This window comes from Phoxinus phoxinus, assembly GCF_949152265.1.
Source record: "Phoxinus phoxinus genome assembly, chromosome: 18".
NCBI lineage: Eukaryota > Metazoa > Chordata > Actinopteri > Cypriniformes > Leuciscidae > Phoxinus > Phoxinus phoxinus.
Genome location: NC_136893.1, coordinates 19,871,301 through 19,890,796, shown reverse-complemented (window position 1 = coordinate 19,890,796; position 19,496 = coordinate 19,871,301). Strand labels below are relative to the sequence as shown.

The window sequence follows — 19,496 nt, the reverse complement described above, 5'->3', positions numbered from 1 at the left end:
TAAACATTGATCAGCGAATATAAACGGAAGCTCAAACGTGCTGCGTAACACGAGAATGAACCTCATTGGCTCTTGCAGAAGACCAAACGTGCTGCAAAACACGAGAATGAACCTCATTGGTTCTTGCAGAAGCTCAAACGTGCTGCAAAACACGAGAATGAACCTCATTGGTTCTTGCAGAAGCTCAAACGTGCTGCGTAACATGAGAATGAACCTCATTGGTTCTTGCTGAAGCTCAAACGTGCTGCAAAACACGAGAATGAACCTCATTGGTTCTTGCAGAAGCTCAAACGTGCTGCGTAACATGAGAATGAACCTCATTGGTTCTTGCTGAAGCTCAAACGTGCTGCGTAACATGAGAATGAACCTCATTGGTTCTTGCAGAAGACCAAACGTGCTGCGTAACATGAGAATTAACCTCCTTGGTTCTTGCAGAAGACCAAACGTGCTGCGTAACATGAGAATTAACCTCCTTGGTTCTTGCAGAAGACCAAACGTGCTGCGTAACACGAGAATGAACCTCATTGGTTCTTGCAGAAGACCAAACGTGCTGCGTAACATGAGAATTAACCTCCTTGGTTCTTGCTGAAGCTCAAACGTGCTGCGTAACATGAGAATAAACCTCATTGGTTCTTGCTGAAGCTCAAACGTGCTGCGTAACATGAGAATGAACCTCATTGGTTCTTGCAGAAGCTCAAACGTGCTGCGTAACATGAGAATAAACCTCATTGGTTCTTGCTGAAGCTCAAACGTACAGCGTAACACAAGAATTAATCTCATTGGTTCTTGCTGATGATCAAACGTGCTGCGTAACATGAGAATGAACCTCATTGGTTCTTGCTGAAGCTTAAACGTGCTGCGTAACATGAGAATGAACCTCATTGGTTCTTGCAGAAGCTCAAACGTGCTGCGTAACATGAGAATAAACCTCATTGGTTCTTGCTGAAGCTCAAACGTACAGCGTAACACAAGAATTAATCTCATTGGTTCTTGCTGATGATCAAACGTGCTGCGTAACACAAGAATGAACCTCATTGGTTCTTGCAGAAGACCAAACGTGCTGCGTAACACGAGAATGAACCTCATTGGTTTTTGTGTAAGCTCAAAAACGAAACATGCTTTGTGAAACTTCGAAACCTTTGCGAATCATTTGTTTCAAACCAGTGATTCGGAGTGTGTATCAAACTGCAGAAGTCGCGTGATTTCAGTAAACAAGGCTTTGTTACGTCATAATTGTTTAGAAATTCGAATGGTTCGCTGCTAGGGGCAATGATCTCTGTGAACATGGATGGACACTGCTGGGCACTCAATTGAAAAAGTTTTTCCCACGCTGAACTGTCAGCCTTCCAAACGCCACTTCAATCATAACACAATATGGTTGGTTATTTTAGATCCGATGCACTTCCCCTGTCTAGGTGGGCAGTTCTTGGCTAGTATAAGCTGCAAAGTTGGACAGACATTATCCTGATAGTGAAAAGTCCGGCTACGCAAGAAGGACTATGGAAAGGTCAACAATAGTGTCTGGAATGCAGGGTATGCTGCGATGCCCCTCTGTTCAAGAGCTCTATTAATAACACTCTCTCTGTCATGAGCATGCTACTGTTTCACCCTCTTACTCTCCCTCATTTCTCTTTCAATTCTCACGCCTTCTTGGAAAAATCCGAAATACAGCCGGAGATTGTTCGCAACACCCATTCACCATATTTTACAGACAAATCTTCTTTAGCGGAGAGGGTAACGACATCGGTTTGATATCTGAAAAGACGTCTCATACGCTGTGAATTATGTCTCAGTCCTCTTTCTACGTGCTGAATAGCCGCATTGTCCCACGAGATGGATAAATAGCTTTCTTAATCATCCAGAGTGGCAACTTTTCATGTTATTTGTCATGCCCAATGAGGCGTGACAGCGTAACATTCTGTTAGGGGCCATAAAAATGTGGGGTCACTGCCAACCCCTCCCAGAGAGACAGAGGGGTCAGTCTCCTCTTGGTGCTGCTGTGTGAGGCATGCCTCACAAGCCTGACGTTGCCCTGCCGGTCCCGGCATCTATCTATGCCCCTGGGAACGCTTCCAAACAATACACTCCCTTCAGCCCAGGGATGATTCGGAGGGGCCGGCTCAGAGTTTTATCCTTTAATACAGGGTGAAGTGCTTGTCATTCTTGTGTGGAATCCTTGCTCTCTCTCTCTCTCTCTCTCTCTCTCTCTCTCTCTCTCTCTCTCTCTCTCTCTCTCTCTCTCTCTCTCTCTCTCGCTCTCGCTCTCGCTCTCGCTCTCGCTTCCTCCTTCCCCCCTCTCTTTCTATGACTGGTCTGTGAAGAGGAGATTCTGCATTGTGTCGGCCTTAACTGTCATTGGTGTTAAATCAACACCACCTGCGTGTCTATTCTAGTGAAGATTTAAAAGCAGTCGGCCTAACGAGCCTCTATTATTCGGTTTGCTGTTCGCTAACTGTGGAGGTTGAGCTCTATTTGAGACCCTTTGTCTGTGCTGCTTTTCAGGGTGCAACCTAATGTTGAGGGGGGTTTCTAAATGCTCAACAGGACTTCTTGGAACACACCTCCAAAATCTGGTAATAGGTCAGCTTGGGGCAGTTTTATTTGTTTGGTTTGGTTAATAGTAAGTAACTATATTGGGGTCAAGTCATTCTCTTGTAACTTGGGTGAAATTCAGTGAATTAATTGGACGTATGTCTTGTATGGCCTGGCACAGGCACTCACTTGGTTAGCTTTAGCATGCTGTTGCTAAAAAGTCTGTCATTGGTTAGTTACCAACATTTATAAACGTTCAACTCATCTTCAGACTGATTTTGGTACTTAGGTTTACACAAAGAAATAAACAGAACTTCTTACTATTATGCACTATAATTTAAATGACATATTATGACTCTAAAATGGTGTACTTTTATATAAGATGACTAGCCTAGAAAACACTGTCTTACTCTACATAACGGTGGTCTCCTCTCATAATGACTGCCCATGTTGAAATCATATGATCAGCTGAATACTTCTCATTTCTTATTCTCTTATGAGCAGCGTGACCAGTGATGTTGATTCTTGAGCTAATGACTCTTATAAGCCGATTATTTTTGGTGAATTAAAAACACAGCGCAATCAATTAAAAAAAAGCCTGCCCGTAAGAGACTTTTGCTCAGGAATCAGACTTACCAAATTATTCTAATGAGCTGCTACTTTTTAGTGAATCACAAACTTTATGAATCTGTTGGGGCAGAATCATTCCCTGAACCGAATCATTCCCTGATTTCCAAACTCCATGAGCCAAGAACTTTTGTACTTGTACTTGCGTTTTATATTGTACTTGCGTCTTATGACATTTTAATTAGTGTAGTTACTGACTGGTTGTTCATATGACAATGTGTAGTTAAAGATATGCATAAAACAATTAATGTGACCTCATGTTTTGTTCTTTGTTGTTTTACATTTATTATTGAAATGATCAAAGCATTTCTGCTTTCCAAATACTTCTTCCTTAAATTCAAAAAGAGTCGTTAATGGAACCATTAAGGGACAATAATCTTTAAAATGGTTTAATGCTTTGATTCACTTTCCTCCTTTTATCTTTTAGTCTTTTAATAGGGAAAATAAACTTTTAAAGTTGCTCCATAGTAATTGCCTGGTTAATAGTCTATCACACAAATAATTTGTTAGCAGGAAATAGCCAAACTAAAGATATTTATCATGAATAATAAGACTCTAAAATCATCTTATTCACTGACCTGCAGTCAGATTTGTAAGTGTCTCTCTACTGTGCATTTAAACCGAGATCAGTGAATGTGAGTAATGAAAGAAAGGTGCTCCACTTAGGGAAATGGTGAATCGGGTGATGCTGAACGATAACACAAGTCATCAAATCACATTATTTCACTTTTTATCTTATTGATTGTTTAGGTCGGCTTGAATTGCCTCAAGAAAGCTGAGACTTCTACCCTATGATGGCCTCTTATTAATCACATCTAATTCATATAAAACATCATTGACAGTTTGCCTCCTCAGAGTACGAGATCTCTGCCAATCTGCTACTGCAGCGCAATGCATTAGGGCCTCGATGGTGACTTAGGGCCCATATCATCCAATTTCCTGTCAGGGAAGCATTGCTCAGCTCAACAGCTGTGTCTCCCATGAGCCACAGTGGCATTAAGCCTCCTCTCTTCAGATTGCTCAATGCCGGTGTGTGTAAGAGCTAATCGGCATGTTTTTCTACCCTCACAGACTGTCTCCACAGGCATGTGCTATGCCACTGGATAACCAAGAGGACAGCAGCCTCCCGAACATTATATGTCTGACAAATGGTATGTCTGTTTTTCCCCATCATACTTAAATGTGGCTGTTTTAACAGGCCTTGTCTGAAGATTGTTTTCTTATTAAATCATAATTCATTTATATTTTTGACCACATCATTCATATGTAAACACATTTACACTTTTTTTGCTCGTATAGCTTGGTATAATACTCTTTTGAGTACCTTTATAATATATGTATGCACTTATAGAAACAGGAAATACATTTTACTTACCGTAGTATTATTGCTTTTGAGGTGGTACTATACCATGGTAATACCTTGGTTTTGATTTATTTGTTTATTTTGATTTATTTATTTATTTATTTTACTAATATCATGGTAATGATTTTTTTTGTACATGTAGCCTGATAATATCATGTTTTTATTTATTTATATAAATAAAAAATATGTATTTAAATATGTATACACCTACACAAACATGTGTATGAACATGGTTATTTTACCATGATATCTTGTCCAAAAAAAGCATAACTAAACTATAATACTATAATCCTTTTTTGGGGGGAAATGTATCATAGTAATGCTTATGGGACATTTTTTTATTATGCAGTATATACTGTTTGTATATGTATATACCATCACTGTACCATGGTACCACCACAGTACTTTTTTATTAGGTTTTTTCTGTTTTTATTAAATTTTTCTGTTAATATTCGTTTCAAACAGTCCCATTGGAACTTGTCTTAATCTTAAAACTTCCTGATAATTATTGTTAATTAGTGTAAAGTTATCCCTAACATGCCTTTGTTGAACTGTACTATGTTTGGCACTGTGCTGTGAGCTAATATTGCTGTAATACTGACTCATATCATATGCGATCAGTGTGTTTGCAGTGCAGTGTGGGATGGCCCTCATCTTGACCCTGCTTCAGTCCCTCATCCTGTGTGTTCTGGGGGTCCACAGCAGTTACCCTCGCTTCTCGTCCAACAACACAGTCTTCCAGCACCTGGCATTGCACCCTGACCCCAGTGTAGGAACGGTCTACGTGGGGGCTCGGGACCATCTGTTCCAGCTGGCTGGGCTCGATGGGCTCCGTCTTGAACTGGATGAGAGAACCGGCCCGGTGAGAGACAGCAAGGACTGTCTGCCTCCGGTAACCCTGGAGAACTGCCCTCAGGCTGGGCTCGTTAGCAATCACAACAAGCTCCTGTTGGTGGATCCATACTCCCTCCAGCTCATCACCTGTGGCAGCGTACACCAGGGCACCTGCCAGAAACGCAGCCTAGCCAATGTGAACCAAGTCCTCTTCTCTGCCGAAAGACCTGTTGATACACAGTATGTTGCAGCTAACGACCCTACGACGTCAACGGTCGGGCTTGTGGTGCGACCGCAAGACAAGGATCCCGTCCTGTATGTGGGCCGAGGCTACACCAGCAGTCACCCGCCGGTCTCCACTCGCCAACTTTCGGCAGAGCCAGTGTTTTCCTACGAGGAAACTGCCAAGCTCGCCGTTGCCGGACGCCTCTCAGAGTACGATCACAATTTTGTCGCAACCTTTGCTCGACGCAACCACGTCTACTTTTTATTCTATAGGCGCGACCTGAAAGCTCTCTCCCGGGAATATCGTACGTATGTGGCACGGGTCTGTCTGGACGATCAGGCGTATTACTCTTACGTTGAGGTACCGCTAATGTGTCACTCGGGCTCGCCAGAAAGGAACTACAATTTCCTTCAGGGGGCGCAGGTGGGTGGTGAGGAATCTAGAGACTCGCAAGTTTTGATGGGAGTTTTTTCAACCGCTGTTAGTGCCGCTAATGGACCCAGTGAGGAGTCGGCATTGTGTGTGTACTCTCTGGATAAAGTGGACAACGCTATTGATGCTACACGAGACCTGTGCTACACGCAGTATGGGGATAAATACGGCAATAAGGTGGCATACATTGAGTATGACGTCAAATCCAACTGTGCCAACCTGCCCACAGTGAGTAAAGAGTTTCAAGTATACCCTTAAACTGTAGTTTAAGTATGCATGACACAATATTATAGAAAGAAAGGAAAATATACCCTATTTATTTTCTAAATGAATGTTAGATCTTATTGTGAACGATTTATCCATGCATATGTTTCATAGAATTTTGTATTTATTTTTTTACCTCAATCACAATGTCATAACTGGATGTCATAAGACTTCTCTCTGGTGAGAGTCTGAAAAGTGTGTTTTAGTATATCTCAAAAGTTTGTTTTAGTATATCACACCACATTTTTTCACACTGTATGCCTACGATGTTTTGCAATATGATGTTAGCACCCCAAACGCTACATGACCCAGTGTTAAAAGTGGCCTTGACCTGCTGGGCTTAAATAAGAGGGTTAAAAAAGCCTTGAAGACGCCAGAACATTTAAATGATGCTAAATATGTATTTGATTCATCACACTTGATTCTGATACAGTCGTACAGTGTTTGTTTTACAGGAACATCTGACAGATGCACTTCACATTGAAACATTATAAATGATCCATATAAATAGGTTTTGAGGTCAACCGTTTCCACATACTCATCATAGTAGTTTAACTTTGATTGAAAAGCATGGGGAAAATGGGAAAAGGATGCCCACAATGTATCTCTAGGGAATTGGGCCGCATCGTTTTCCTCTAACGGTGTGTTCAAACTAACATTTATCCTAATTTAGAAGCATTGCTCCTCATTAATTCTCAGGCAAATTGCTTTAGCTCATACTATTCTGCCTGCCATGATCTGAGTGAATTATGATTTACTCTTTGATGAGCATAAGACAGGCCTACCTAGCATTAGTCCTAACAAGATCTTTAGACAAATCAAAGACCTTAAAGATGTGGGCTCACAGGCAACCTCTTCATGACATCCATGTATGTGCCTATTCAGCATCCAGAACCCGGCCTGCTCACTCCTAAACAGGGTTATTCGGATCAATAAACCCCACAAGCTTAAACTACTAATGATGTCTGCTAGAAGAGAGGGTAGGAAGGAGAAATACATGTCTGAGGAGGGTTAGATATCTAGAAGACGTCTAGAAAGATGAGAATTGCCTGTTAAAATGATGGTTTACATAAAAATATAAATTCTGTAATAATTAATTCAGCCTCATGTTGTTATAAACCTGTATGACTTAGGCCCAAAGTATACTTTGGCCATCTGCGGTACAATTTTTGTCATACACTGTCCGCATGCAGCCCAATTTTTGTGTCCGCGAGTGACATGAGGGCTTAAAACAAAGTCCACTAGATAGTGTGCACATAGCCGAAGCAGTACACTTTCAAAAGGCTTGCGCACTCAACAGGAGTGGAACGTGGAAAATTAAGTATACTCGGGCCTTTACTTTCTCTGTAAAACATTAACGGAGATAGAATGGTCATGCTGCTCTTTTTCATACAATGAAAGTGAATGGGGATGGATGAAAAAAAAAAAAAAAAAAAGGATGTATCATAGGTTAGGATGGGTTTTGGGTTAGGGTACCATAGATTGGATAAACCAGTGACCACTGTACCATAGATGGGATCTTATTGGCCATACTCTTGAAGCCGCACACTATGTATTTTATTATTCTGCTAACCTTTTTGTTGCTTTACTAAAATAGTGACTTAAATGTCGGTCCGTTCATAACACAAAGCTATCATATAACTTCAGATGACTTGGCATATATTGCACAGGTCATATAAACTACTTTTATAATTGCATAATGCTTTATGGTGCTTTTTTGTTCGTTTCTGGAGCTTGACAGATGCTTTTCCCCATACAGTTTCATTGACTGGAAAAGAGCAGCTGTAACATTCTTTAAAATCTCACATTTTATATCGCACAGAAGAAAGTAAGTCATATAGTTTTTTTTTAGAACATAAGGGTGAAAAAATAACCCGTTTCATTTTTCGGTAAACTATCGTTTTCAGTATAATGTTACGGATCCAGAGCCAAACACCACCACCCAATTACATGATTCTTTGTTTCTTGCAAATCCTCAAACATTCAAACACATTTTCCTGATCCCCATATGTTCTTTAGTCTGGTACACAAACAGAATCACAGCTCACCTTAAATAAAGAGGGAACATGGCATGACATTCAGGCTAGATTTTATCAAAGACCGCTGGAGCAGATTTGATAGCGTTAGTCTCAAAGAAAGGAGCAGTCTTGCCATCCTAGTGTGAGACCAAGATAATCTTCATCTAATCTGGCTTTCTGAACTAAGAGGATTTGACAGCCTTGAGGCAATAGTCTGAGAACTAAACCCTTACGGTACAAAAAAACCCTTGAGATTTGCAGAGTTTATTATTACACAACATGAAACTGGATTATGTCACAATGGTTTTGCCAAAACCAAAGTCACGAAAACTTGTTATTGTGTCCTGCAGAACACCCTGAACGCTTATCCTTGTGGCTCGGACCACACCCCGAGCCCAATGGCCAGCCGGAAGCCAGTTGAAGCCAAAGCCGTATTTCACAGCCCATCCGCCCGTCTCACTGCTGTCGCCGTTAGTGTGAAGGAGGGGCACACTATTGTGTTCCTGGGTGACTCCAGGGGCAATTTGCAGAAGGTATGTAACATGAAAATGAGCTCTTTTAACTGGTCATATCTAAAACAATTTATTTATGATTTATAGTATGCCTTTTAAACCGCTAGGGAAATATTAGCCCACTTAATATGGTAATATTATCTGTGTACTTAAGCAGGAAAGAGATTTCGCCTTCTGGGCGAATGTGTCATAGCCGAGATGGTGCTGATACAGCATACCTTAAGCTTTTTTGTGTTTTCTCAGTCGGACTGCTCAGCAGCCTTCACCACAAACCACAATATATAAAACAGTGTATTTGCAGGGTTTGCGATTACTCAGAGACCACTAATCATTTTGACTCATTTTGACATTGCTTGTAAACTCAAAGGGCTCGTGAGCTGAAATTTGAACACAGACCAAGTTATGTCTAGGCCTCAATGGTCAAAGGTTAAACCGTAGTGTTTGGTTAATTCTAGACAACATTACACGACCCACACCTCCCTATGACAGTGAAACACTGTTCTCTGCAATTTTGACACATTTTGGCAAGTCAATGTCATTGTTCACAAGCGTGTGTGACATTTTTGAAGTGGAAGGCAAGTGACGCATTTAGACGACAACGTTTTTGAATAGCCGTCATCACTACTGTATATGCATAAGGTTTTAAAGTTTGGCTAATAAAGTGCCCCTATTATGCTTTTCATACAGCGTGTAATAAAGCTGTTTGTGAATGTAAAAGGTCTGCAAAGTTTTAAAGATCAAAGTGCATGATAAATAAAATTATTGGTTCAAAGAAGGAATCGATTCTGAACTACCGAAACAAGTCGTCAGCAATTCCAGTCTCACTTCTGCAAAACATATGTAGGTTTGTAACAAATTTGCATAATGCCAGCCTATGGTCTTAATTGGCTGTTCGTAAACAACGTCTATTTTGAAACACCCTCAAACACAGTTGTAGCTGAGGCCTGGAAGAGTTTGGTTTGTGTTGTCGACATGTCAAGAAGATACAGTTTTCAGCGCTGCAAATCCACTTTGCAAGGACTCGCACTGGAATTGATATGGTAAAACTGGCGCCATTGTTACTGTTCATATCACTGTGTATCAAGTGCTGAGGAAGCTCCTGAGCTGAAATTCAGATATGCTAATGGTTGTTTAACTTCCGTGCTGCAAGCGGTAGACCAATCACAACAGACTGGCCATCTGACCAATCAGTGCAGAGAAGACCAATCAAAACAGACTGGCCATCTGACCAATCAGAACAGAGTAGACCAATCACAACAGACTGGGCCGTCTGACCAATCAGAGCAGAGTAGACCAATCACAACAAACTGGCCATCTGACCAATCAGTGCAGAATAAGACCAATCAAAACAGACTGGCCATCTGACCAATCAGAACAGAGTAGACCAATCACAACAGACTGGGCCATCTGACCAATCAGAGCAGAGTAGACCAATCACAACAGACTGGGCCATCTGACCAATCAGAGCAGAGTAGACCAATCACAACAGACTGGACAATCTGACCAATCAGAGCAGAGGAAGCTCTTGGAAAGGAGCAGTTTAGAGACTGAATCCGTTATCGAATAGTTTCGGACACTGTGAGAAAAGAGGTGATGCTGCAATGTATATTATGAGAAAAAGAAAAAAATTTTTTTACCTTGGATGTATGTAGTAGGAGACATTGGAAACAAAATTAGGAAAGTTTAAAATAGCATAATAGGGGCACTTTAAACATGACTATGACCTGCTGCTGATATACAGTGGGGAAAACAAGTATTTGATACACTGCCGATTTTGCAGGTTTTCCTACTTACAAAGCATGTAGAGGTCTGTAATTTTTATCACAGGTAAACTTCAACTGTGAGAGACGGAATCTAAAACAAAAATCCAGAAAATCACATTGTATGATTTTTAAATAATTAATTTGCATTTTATTGCATGACATAAGTATTTGATCACCTACCAACCAGTAAGAATTCCGGCTCTCACAGACCTGTTAGTTTTTCTTTAAGAAGTCCTCCTGTTCTCCACTCATTACCTGAATTAACTGCACTTGTTTGAACTCGTTACCTGTATAAAAGACACCTGTCCACACACTCAATCAAACAGACTCCAACCTTTCCACAATGGCCAAGACCAGAGAGCTGTGTAAGGACATTAGGTATAAAATTGTAGACCTGCACAAGGCTGGGATGGGCTACAGGACAATAGGCAAGCAGCTTGGTGAGAAGGCAACAACTGTTGGCGCAATTATTAGAAAATGGAAGAAGTTCAAGATGGCCAGATCTACAGACTTGAACCCAATAGAAAATCTTTGGAGGGAGCTGAAAGTCCGTATTGCCCAGCGACAGCCCCGAAACCTGAAGGATCTGGAGAAGGTCTGTATGGAGGAGTGGGCCAATATCCCTGCTGCAGTGTGTGCAAATCTGGTCACGAACTAAAGGAAATGTATGATCTCTGTACTTGCAAACAAAGGTTTCTGTACCAAATATTAAGTTCTGCTTTTCTGATGTATCAAATACTTATGTCATGCAATAAAATGCAAATTAATTACTTAAAAATCATACAATGTGGGTCAGCATAGAATATGCCACGCTACATTCACATTACATGTCGTTTGGCTGTTTTTATCTAAAAACCATTGTAAATGTCTGCTCTGCTCATCCAGCACGAGTTGCAGTCACACGAATCACAGTTCACTGATCGCGTGACGATGGCGGATGATTCGTTGCGCAACAGAGCCTAAACGTCGGATAAATGCCTTATCTTGTAGAATGTGCGCTCAGCACCGCTGCTCCCTGTACAACAAGTACAAATTTAAAAGTGTAAGTAAAACACAAGCTCCCTGATGCGCGCAAATTATGCTGCATTCAATAGTCTGTCTCCCAATATCAAACCTTATCTCTGGACTGTGTAGTTGTGGCTGTTTTTGTCTCTGTTTGCACATTGAATATTGAGAGAGTACTGTAACGTCTGAAGAACGACAGACAAGGGATTGAGGTTGTGTGTGACCTCATAATTGAAGTTCTGGAAGCTTATAAACGTACAGTAAGGCCTGAAGAGACTCATGTGAAATCATGCAGGAGAAAAGCCAGTCAGTTGAGTTTGTGGCAAAACCTTTTACAGTGCTTGTATATTGTTGTGTTTCAATGCATTTGATAATTCATACTCCCAAAGTAGAACTGAAATGACATTCATTACAAGGTTATTAGTTAACACATTTCAAAATGCACCTGCAGACTATTTTCCAGTCATGAATTTTGTCATTGAGGATGTCTATAAAATATTGTGCAAAAATCTCGTCTCGTTCTCGTGAACCCAATCTTGTGTCTCGTGTCTTGTCTCGTGAGATAAGTGTCTTGTCACACCCCTAATATATTTACATTTAATCATTTAGCAGACGCTTTTATCCAACACAAACACACATGCAGTTATATCTCCTCTACATACACTTACATACACACAACTGTTCAGTCTTGCATAATACAATAATGTTGCAATGCATGATTCCTCCTGCAGTAGAATGTGGCCGACAGTTTGTCAATGCTAATCCCGTTAAAAGGCAAACCTGAATGGGCGGAGTGCGTGAGCAGCTCTTGGTATAAGGTGTCTGAGACTCTTAAGCAGGATACCTCCTCTTCTGATGGAATTCTCACTATTCTAATCTGGTTTGCTGAAATCGACCCCAGTTGTGATAGAATTCAAGAGGCATTAGGCACCTCGCTCAGATCATTGTACGTCCAGCGCTAAACCTTTTCAGCAGACACTTTCAGCACTTTTAGTTAGACCTGTCCGCATCCAGTTCTCTCCGTGTCTCTAAGGTGTCCTGTTGCAATTGATGTAGTTTCATAAGCCTAAATATGCAATTAAACCTTGAGGAAGTTCTTAGGAGCCATTGTCAGGTTACTTATTAAAAATCACTTTTTTCGTGGTTTGTTCATTGTGCTTTTTATCTCATGATAGTTGTTCCTGGATAACTCGGGAGAGGTGAAGAACTACTCCACCCTTCTCATCCAACCTGGTTTGGCCATCAACAGTGACTTACTTCTGGATTCCACCCATAGACACGTTTATATCATGACCAGCCATTCTGTGAGTTCAAAAAATCATACCATAAGTACACTACCGCTCAAAGTTTGGAATAATTAAGGTTTTTAAGCATTTAAGTCTCTTATGCTCAGCAAGGCTGCATTCATTTGATCTGTAAAATACAATAAAAACAGTAATACTGTGAAATATTATTACAGTTTGAAATAACTATTTTATATTTGAATATTTTTTTTAATTCATTTAATGTAATTTTAAAAGCTGACAAAGACATTTATAATGTTTAAATATTAGAAATAAAAATGTAATATTTATATTTCAAATAAATGCTGTTCTTTTAAACATTTTGTTCATCAAAGAATCCTGAAATAAACGTATCACGTTTTCCACAAAAAATATTAATCTGCAATAACTGATTAAAAAAAGTCAGCAATATTGTTTTCCATATTGATAATAATAATAAGAACCATTATAAATAATGGAACAGCAATAATAATTTATCATAACTACCGGTAAGCATCAAATGATCATATTAGAATTATTTCTGAAGGATCATGTGACACTGGAGTAATGATGCTGAAATTTCAACTTTTATCACAGGAATAAATTAGATATAAAAACAGTTTTTTAAAATTGTGGTAATATTTCAGAATATTACTGTTTTTACTTTTAATTTTTTATCAAATAATTGCAGCCTTGGTGAGCATAAGAAACGTCTTTAAAAAAAAATGAATTGTTCCAAAAATTGTATGTAATTTATATCTTTGATCAGTTTTTTAGGTATGTTTTAGAATTAGGTATGTTGTAATAATTATTCTGTAATAATTATATTGTTGCTGTCGGGCAGAATTAATTATTTAATAATTATTATTAAATAATTAAACACTGCATTGTCAAAGTTGAAATTTTGGCTTCATATATGGTGAAACACTTGCATGTGTCATTGGATTATTAACATTTACCAAAAACCAAGCTCAAATGGAGTTACCAGCAAATACTTGACATACTTGACATGTTGTCTATAATTAGAACAGCCGCATTTGAGGCAGTAAGTGCATCGCATTACGGTTTCACCAACTGACAGGTTGTAAAGTTTCTTGTAGCTTTTTTTTTGTTTTGTTTTTTGTAATTTGGACAAAATCTCATGTTATTAAAGTCAAAGTGTAGGTAGGCAATGTATTGGCTATGACTCAACAACAAATGCTAGACTTAGTAATAAACATTATCCTTTATATATAGTGTTACTTGAGTAAAGAAAACGCTGTACTACTTCTTCAAAGAACCAGTTCTTTATTTACCATTGAACTGCAAACAAGCAGAGACGCTCCAAAATGTGTGCACCTCATTCACGATAGAGGTGGGCGGAGCTTTGAGGTTTGACTGACATTTTAAGGATCCAATGGAATTATGAGGATCAGTCACAAGCTCTTTTTAATACTTTTCATTGGTTAAGACAGACATGTAATGATATATATATATATATATATATATATATATATATATATATATATACATGCATGCATGCATACATACACATGCACGCACACACACACACACACACACATACACACACAAGTATATATATATATATAAAAGTGCAGATTTAATGTGGGTCATGAGCACACTCACCAGTATGCCTGGAGTGAAATCTCTGGGTCATCCCTGTGTGATGTGTGAATAAATGATTTGTCCTGCTGTGTCGTGTGGTCAGGTGGAGAAGAGGCCAGTGGCAGAGTGTGATAAGCACACGGATTGCACTTCCTGTCTGGCAGTGAAAGACCCTTACTGTGGTTGGTGCGTTCTTGACGGCCGGTGAGTTTCGGCTTTGCAGTTTTCAGTTTATTTTAGCAGTATTTCTCTCTATCTGTCAGTTATCTCACGTGTTTCTTTTTTCTGCTCACTCCTCCAGGTGTGGGATGCGTTCAGACTGTAGGCTGGGCTCAGTTGAAGGTCATTGGCTGTGGAGTTTTGATGAGCAGCAGCAGTGCTTGAAAGTGGAGTCGCTGAGCCGATATAACGCCAGCCTTGGAGAACAGAAACTGGTATAAAATCATTCAATCAGAAATGATGATGTTGTGAATTTCAAAAATTCAGTCCCCCTTCAGCCCTAAAGCAATTCCATTGTCGGATTAGAAATCCTACAATATGTCAAGTTAATGTCTTTTATGTACTACCATTCGTTTGGGTTCGAAAGATGTTTTTATGGTTTTGAAAGAAATGCCATATGCTCACCAAGGCTGCATTTATTTCATTTAAAAAAAAAACAGTAAAAACAGTAATATTGTGATATTTTATTACAAATTAAAATAACTGTTTTCAATTCTAATATATTTGAAAATTGAATCTATTCCTGTGATGGCAAAGCTGGATTTTTAGTCTTCAGTGTCACATGATCCTTCAGAAATCATTCTAATATGCTGATTTGATGCTCAAGAAACATTTCTGATTATTACCGATGTTGAAAACAGAAAGGTTGTTGTTTTTTTAAATAGAAAAATGTTGTAACGTTATAAATGTCTTTACTGTCACTTTCAATATATTACATCCTTGCTGAATAAAAGTATTAATTTCTTTAAAAAAGAACCCAAACTTTGAACAATAGTGTATATGACATAATAAGCTATATATATATATATATATATATATATATATATATATATATATACATATATATACATATGCATGGTTTTGTCTTACTGGGCAATGATTTTGAGACTACAACCGTGACTAATGTTTCTTTTTATAGATCGCTGTGGATGTCCTGGGCTTGCCCAGTCTGTCAGAGGGTGACATGTACTCGTGTTTCTTTGAAGACGCTGAAACAGCTGCTTCAGTCCAGGGCTCCACGGTCACCTGTGCCACTCCTGAGGCCCACAGACTTCCACCTGTACAACAGGGAGAGGGTAAGACAACCCTCATGCAAATGATGTTTGGCTTCCTTGAGTCATTCCCTATGAAAACTGTCCTTAAGGAACTGGTTTACATGTGTAGAAACCTGTGTGTGAACCGTTTTATGAGTTGGGATCAATCAAGCACCAATCGAGTTAATATCATTTCAGTCCAAGATTGACTTGCCTACCAAAAGTTTGGGGATTTGTAAAAAATAAATTAATACATTTATTCAGAAAGGACTAATCATATATTTATATTATTATAATATGTTAAGATTTCTATTTCAAATAAATGCTGTTCTTTGAACTTTCTATTCATCAAAGAATCCTGGGGGAAATTATTATGGTTTCCACAAAAACTGCACAAATGTTTTAAGCATTGATAATAAAAAGAAATGTTTCTTGAGCATCAAATCATCATATTATAATGATTTCTGAAGGATCATGTGATACTGAAGACTGGAGTAATGATGCTGAAAATTCAGCTTTGTGTTTTTGTGACCTCTATTTAGCCATTTGAGCTCGACTTCTCTCATGTTTATCCTCTATAACAGATTCTGTGTCCGTCACACTGTCCCTGCGCTTCCGGACTGTCACCGTAGCGGGCGCAGACTTCACCTTCTACGACTGCTCTGTGGTGCAGCAGCTCTCGGGCAGCATGCCGTAAGTCACATCTCTCAAGCAATCACGGAAATACAGTACTTTTTTTTTTTTTTAAGAGACAGTTCTCCAAAAAATATATTTACTTACCCCCATGTCATTCCAAACTTGTAGCACTTGAACTGTTTTTGTCCAGTGAAAGGTACGGAAGCTTGTTTCCGGCACCGAATAAAAAAGAATAAAAAAAAATTGTGAATGTAAGTTATAAAGTCAGAATTGTGGAAAAATCCATTATATTTTTCCCATAGGGATTTAAAAAAAAAGTATTATAAGCCATGAACCTAAACCACCAGCTATGAGGTGGATTATAACATTACAAAATCTGAAAATCTGACACATACAAAGGTACAAGACTGTGTACTTAACGTCTTTAGTTAGGGAAAGAACAACAATCCCATGAAGCATTGCAAACAGCATAATGGAATTAAAAAAGATGGAGGAATATAAAACTGCTCTATTTAATATATATATATATATATATATATATATATATATATATATAAATATTTAAGTATTTTGAGAACTTGGAGAGATCAACTTGAATATGTAATTTGCGGTGCTTCATGTGAGAGGGCTACACAGGTCTTTAGCTCTGCCCAATTTCGCTTTTTTTTCCCCAGAGTCTGGTCAAATTTTCTATTCAGCGTTATGACTAATGTAGTTTTTCATCAAGAATTCCTCTGTTCAACAATTATTTAAAAAAATAAGTTAAAATAATGTGGGCTGACTGCTTTAACAGAAGCAAATATCAGCCATTATTACATGGCTTGGTTAAATTCTAATGTAGAATGCGGTCGGTTAGTCCTGATAACAGACCGCTGCCATGAAAAACAGAGCATTGCCATGGACACGGTGTTCTTTAACGGAAACAATTCAGTCGTTTTTAAATAAATAAACTCCTTTTTAAATCAATATTTTGTGTCAAATTATTGATTTATTTGGTAGGTAGCCATGCAATAAGTGGGATAATGTATAGCGAGGTGGTTGTTATAGCAAATACAACCCCATCAGGCTAATTCAAGACTTAACCTCGTAGCTCACAGTAGGTCTGTTTTTAAAGGTTTATAAGTTATCGTTAAAAATCAGTTTCCCTATGGAGAAAATTTAGTTTTTACTTCCCGACTGTTGCACTCAATTGTAAGATGTACACTCGCAATAGTGAGAACCAATTCACAATTGCGTCTTCATATCTCACAATTTGGACTCAATTCTGAGAAATAAAGTCAGAATTGTGAGATGAAAAATCCCAATTACCTTTTTCTTTTTTCTTTTTTTCGTTGTGGAAACAAACTGCCATAGTGGGGGTCCACTGTTGTTTTGGATTCCATTGGCTTTAATTGTATGGAAAAACATTGAGGACCAAAAAAACATTGGAAACATGCTTCAAAATATATATTTACTATACTTTAGTGGGCAAAATTGTACTATAGCATAAATACATGTAAGAACGTTTTTAACCATTTATTAACCAACTTCCGTGTCATGCCATCATCATCCAAGAGCAATATTAAAACATCCATTGGTAAGCGACTGTCGTGTGTTGAAGAATGTCCCAGAGGCGTGAGAGGGGCAGGGCAGCTGTCTCTCTCTCTCTCGGGACCTCAGTAACACATCCCTGATGATTTAACAGCTGTTTCCCACATTCCACCATTCCACAGCCCTGCCATATCCTCTGCCCTGACCATCCTCCCTTACCCATACACCCCTGCAGACAGCCGCTGATGGGACGGCTCTCCCTGATGCTTTTTGATTTGCGATGTGGGAACGCTGTGAACTCAGCTCTATGTTGTTTGAGTTTAGAGGGGAGTCATGTGTAATTGTAGAGCTCAGCTATTCTGAATGCAGGGCAGCTTTACTATCTTCATCTTAATGCTCAGGGGGGTGTAGATGAGTTTAATTAACGCAGTCACTCCTAACTTTCGGCCCATTCTTTTCTGTCTTGTTGTGTTTTTAGGTGTAGTGGTTGTGTGAACAGCCGTTGGAAATGTAACTGGTGCATCCACCAGCATGTGTGCACTCACCGGTCCACGTGTGACCACGGTGCGATCATCTACAACCAGAATGTAAGTTTTTGGTAGTATGTGAAGTTAAATCAGTGAGTTTGATATGCTGTGTGCAATTGTGGTACAGTCCAAAAGTCTAAGACCAACAGTGCAAATTTTACATGGGTCTTATTTAAAATAATTTCTTAGCAAAGTATTTTATATCTACATACCATTCAAAGGTTTGGGGTTTGTACCATTTTTTTTAAAAGAAGTCTCTTATGCTTACCAAGGTTGCATTTATTTGTTCACAAATACAGTGAAAACAGTAATGTTTTGAAATATTACAATTTAAATGAACTGTTATCCATTTTAATATATTTAAAGATTTTATTCCTGTAATGCAAAGCTGAATTTTCAGCATCAATACGCTAGTCTTCAGTCACACGATCCTTCAGAACACATTCTAATATGATTTGAAGCAAAATGATCAATGTCGAAAACAGTTGGTGAATATTAAGATTAAAACAACAGCATTTATTTGAAATATAAATGTTTTAACATTATAAATGTCTGTCACTTTAATGTCATCAATGCATCAATGTCATCAATTTAATGCATCTATTAATGCTGAAGAAAAGTATCCATTTCTTTAAAAAAAAATGACTGTCCCCAAACTTGAACTGTAGTGTATTTTAATTTGTTTTAAATACATTATTTAATCAGCATAACAATGTGTATGAAAAGTTGAAGTGAATGTATATGTATTAGATTTGTCCTGATTTTTCTTTTTGACAAATTTACATAATTGATAAGTGCAAGTGCATAATTGATGAGCGCAAAGTGTAAAATATTTATTATACAATTTGTCATTCAATTTCTTTTGTTAAAAACGTAGATTCACTTGAATTTTAAATTGGCTATATTCAATATTGTCTCAGACTTTCGGACCCCACTGTACGTGTTTCCAGTTCCTTTTTTGCTTTGAATAACCATTTTTTGGTTCCTATATGTAACACTTGCTTGTGTGTTTTATGATTTTTGATTTAGTTTAATTCAGCGTCATTGTTTATTGTTTCGAGTTTATTTCAGTTGCCATTTGTTTAATTTTTCCCCTCATTCTCTCTG

At 38.6% G+C, this 19,496-nt stretch overlaps 1 protein-coding gene across 4 annotated transcripts in view; it reads left to right on the top strand.

Annotated features, from left to right (window-relative positions):
- plxnb1a (plexin b1a) overlaps window positions 1-19,496 on the top strand; it is a 79,866-nt gene that overhangs the window by 39,948 nt on the left and 20,422 nt on the right. For all 4 annotated transcript variants that reach the window (XM_079587848.1, XM_079587850.1, XM_079587849.1 and 1 more), the window contains exons 8-16: window positions 4,231-4,310; window positions 5,144-6,242; window positions 8,647-8,829; window positions 12,752-12,880; window positions 14,547-14,647; window positions 14,745-14,877; window positions 15,582-15,738; window positions 16,281-16,389; window positions 18,341-18,449. In XM_079587848.1, coding sequence (XP_079443974.1) covers window positions 4,297-4,310; window positions 5,144-6,242; window positions 8,647-8,829; window positions 12,752-12,880; window positions 14,547-14,647; window positions 14,745-14,877; window positions 15,582-15,738; window positions 16,281-16,389; window positions 18,341-18,449 — 2,034 coding nt within the window. In that variant the 5' untranslated portion in view covers window positions 4,231-4,296. The remainder of the gene's footprint in view (window positions 1-4,230; window positions 4,311-5,143; window positions 6,243-8,646; window positions 8,830-12,751; window positions 12,881-14,546; window positions 14,648-14,744; window positions 14,878-15,581; window positions 15,739-16,280; window positions 16,390-18,340; window positions 18,450-19,496) is intronic.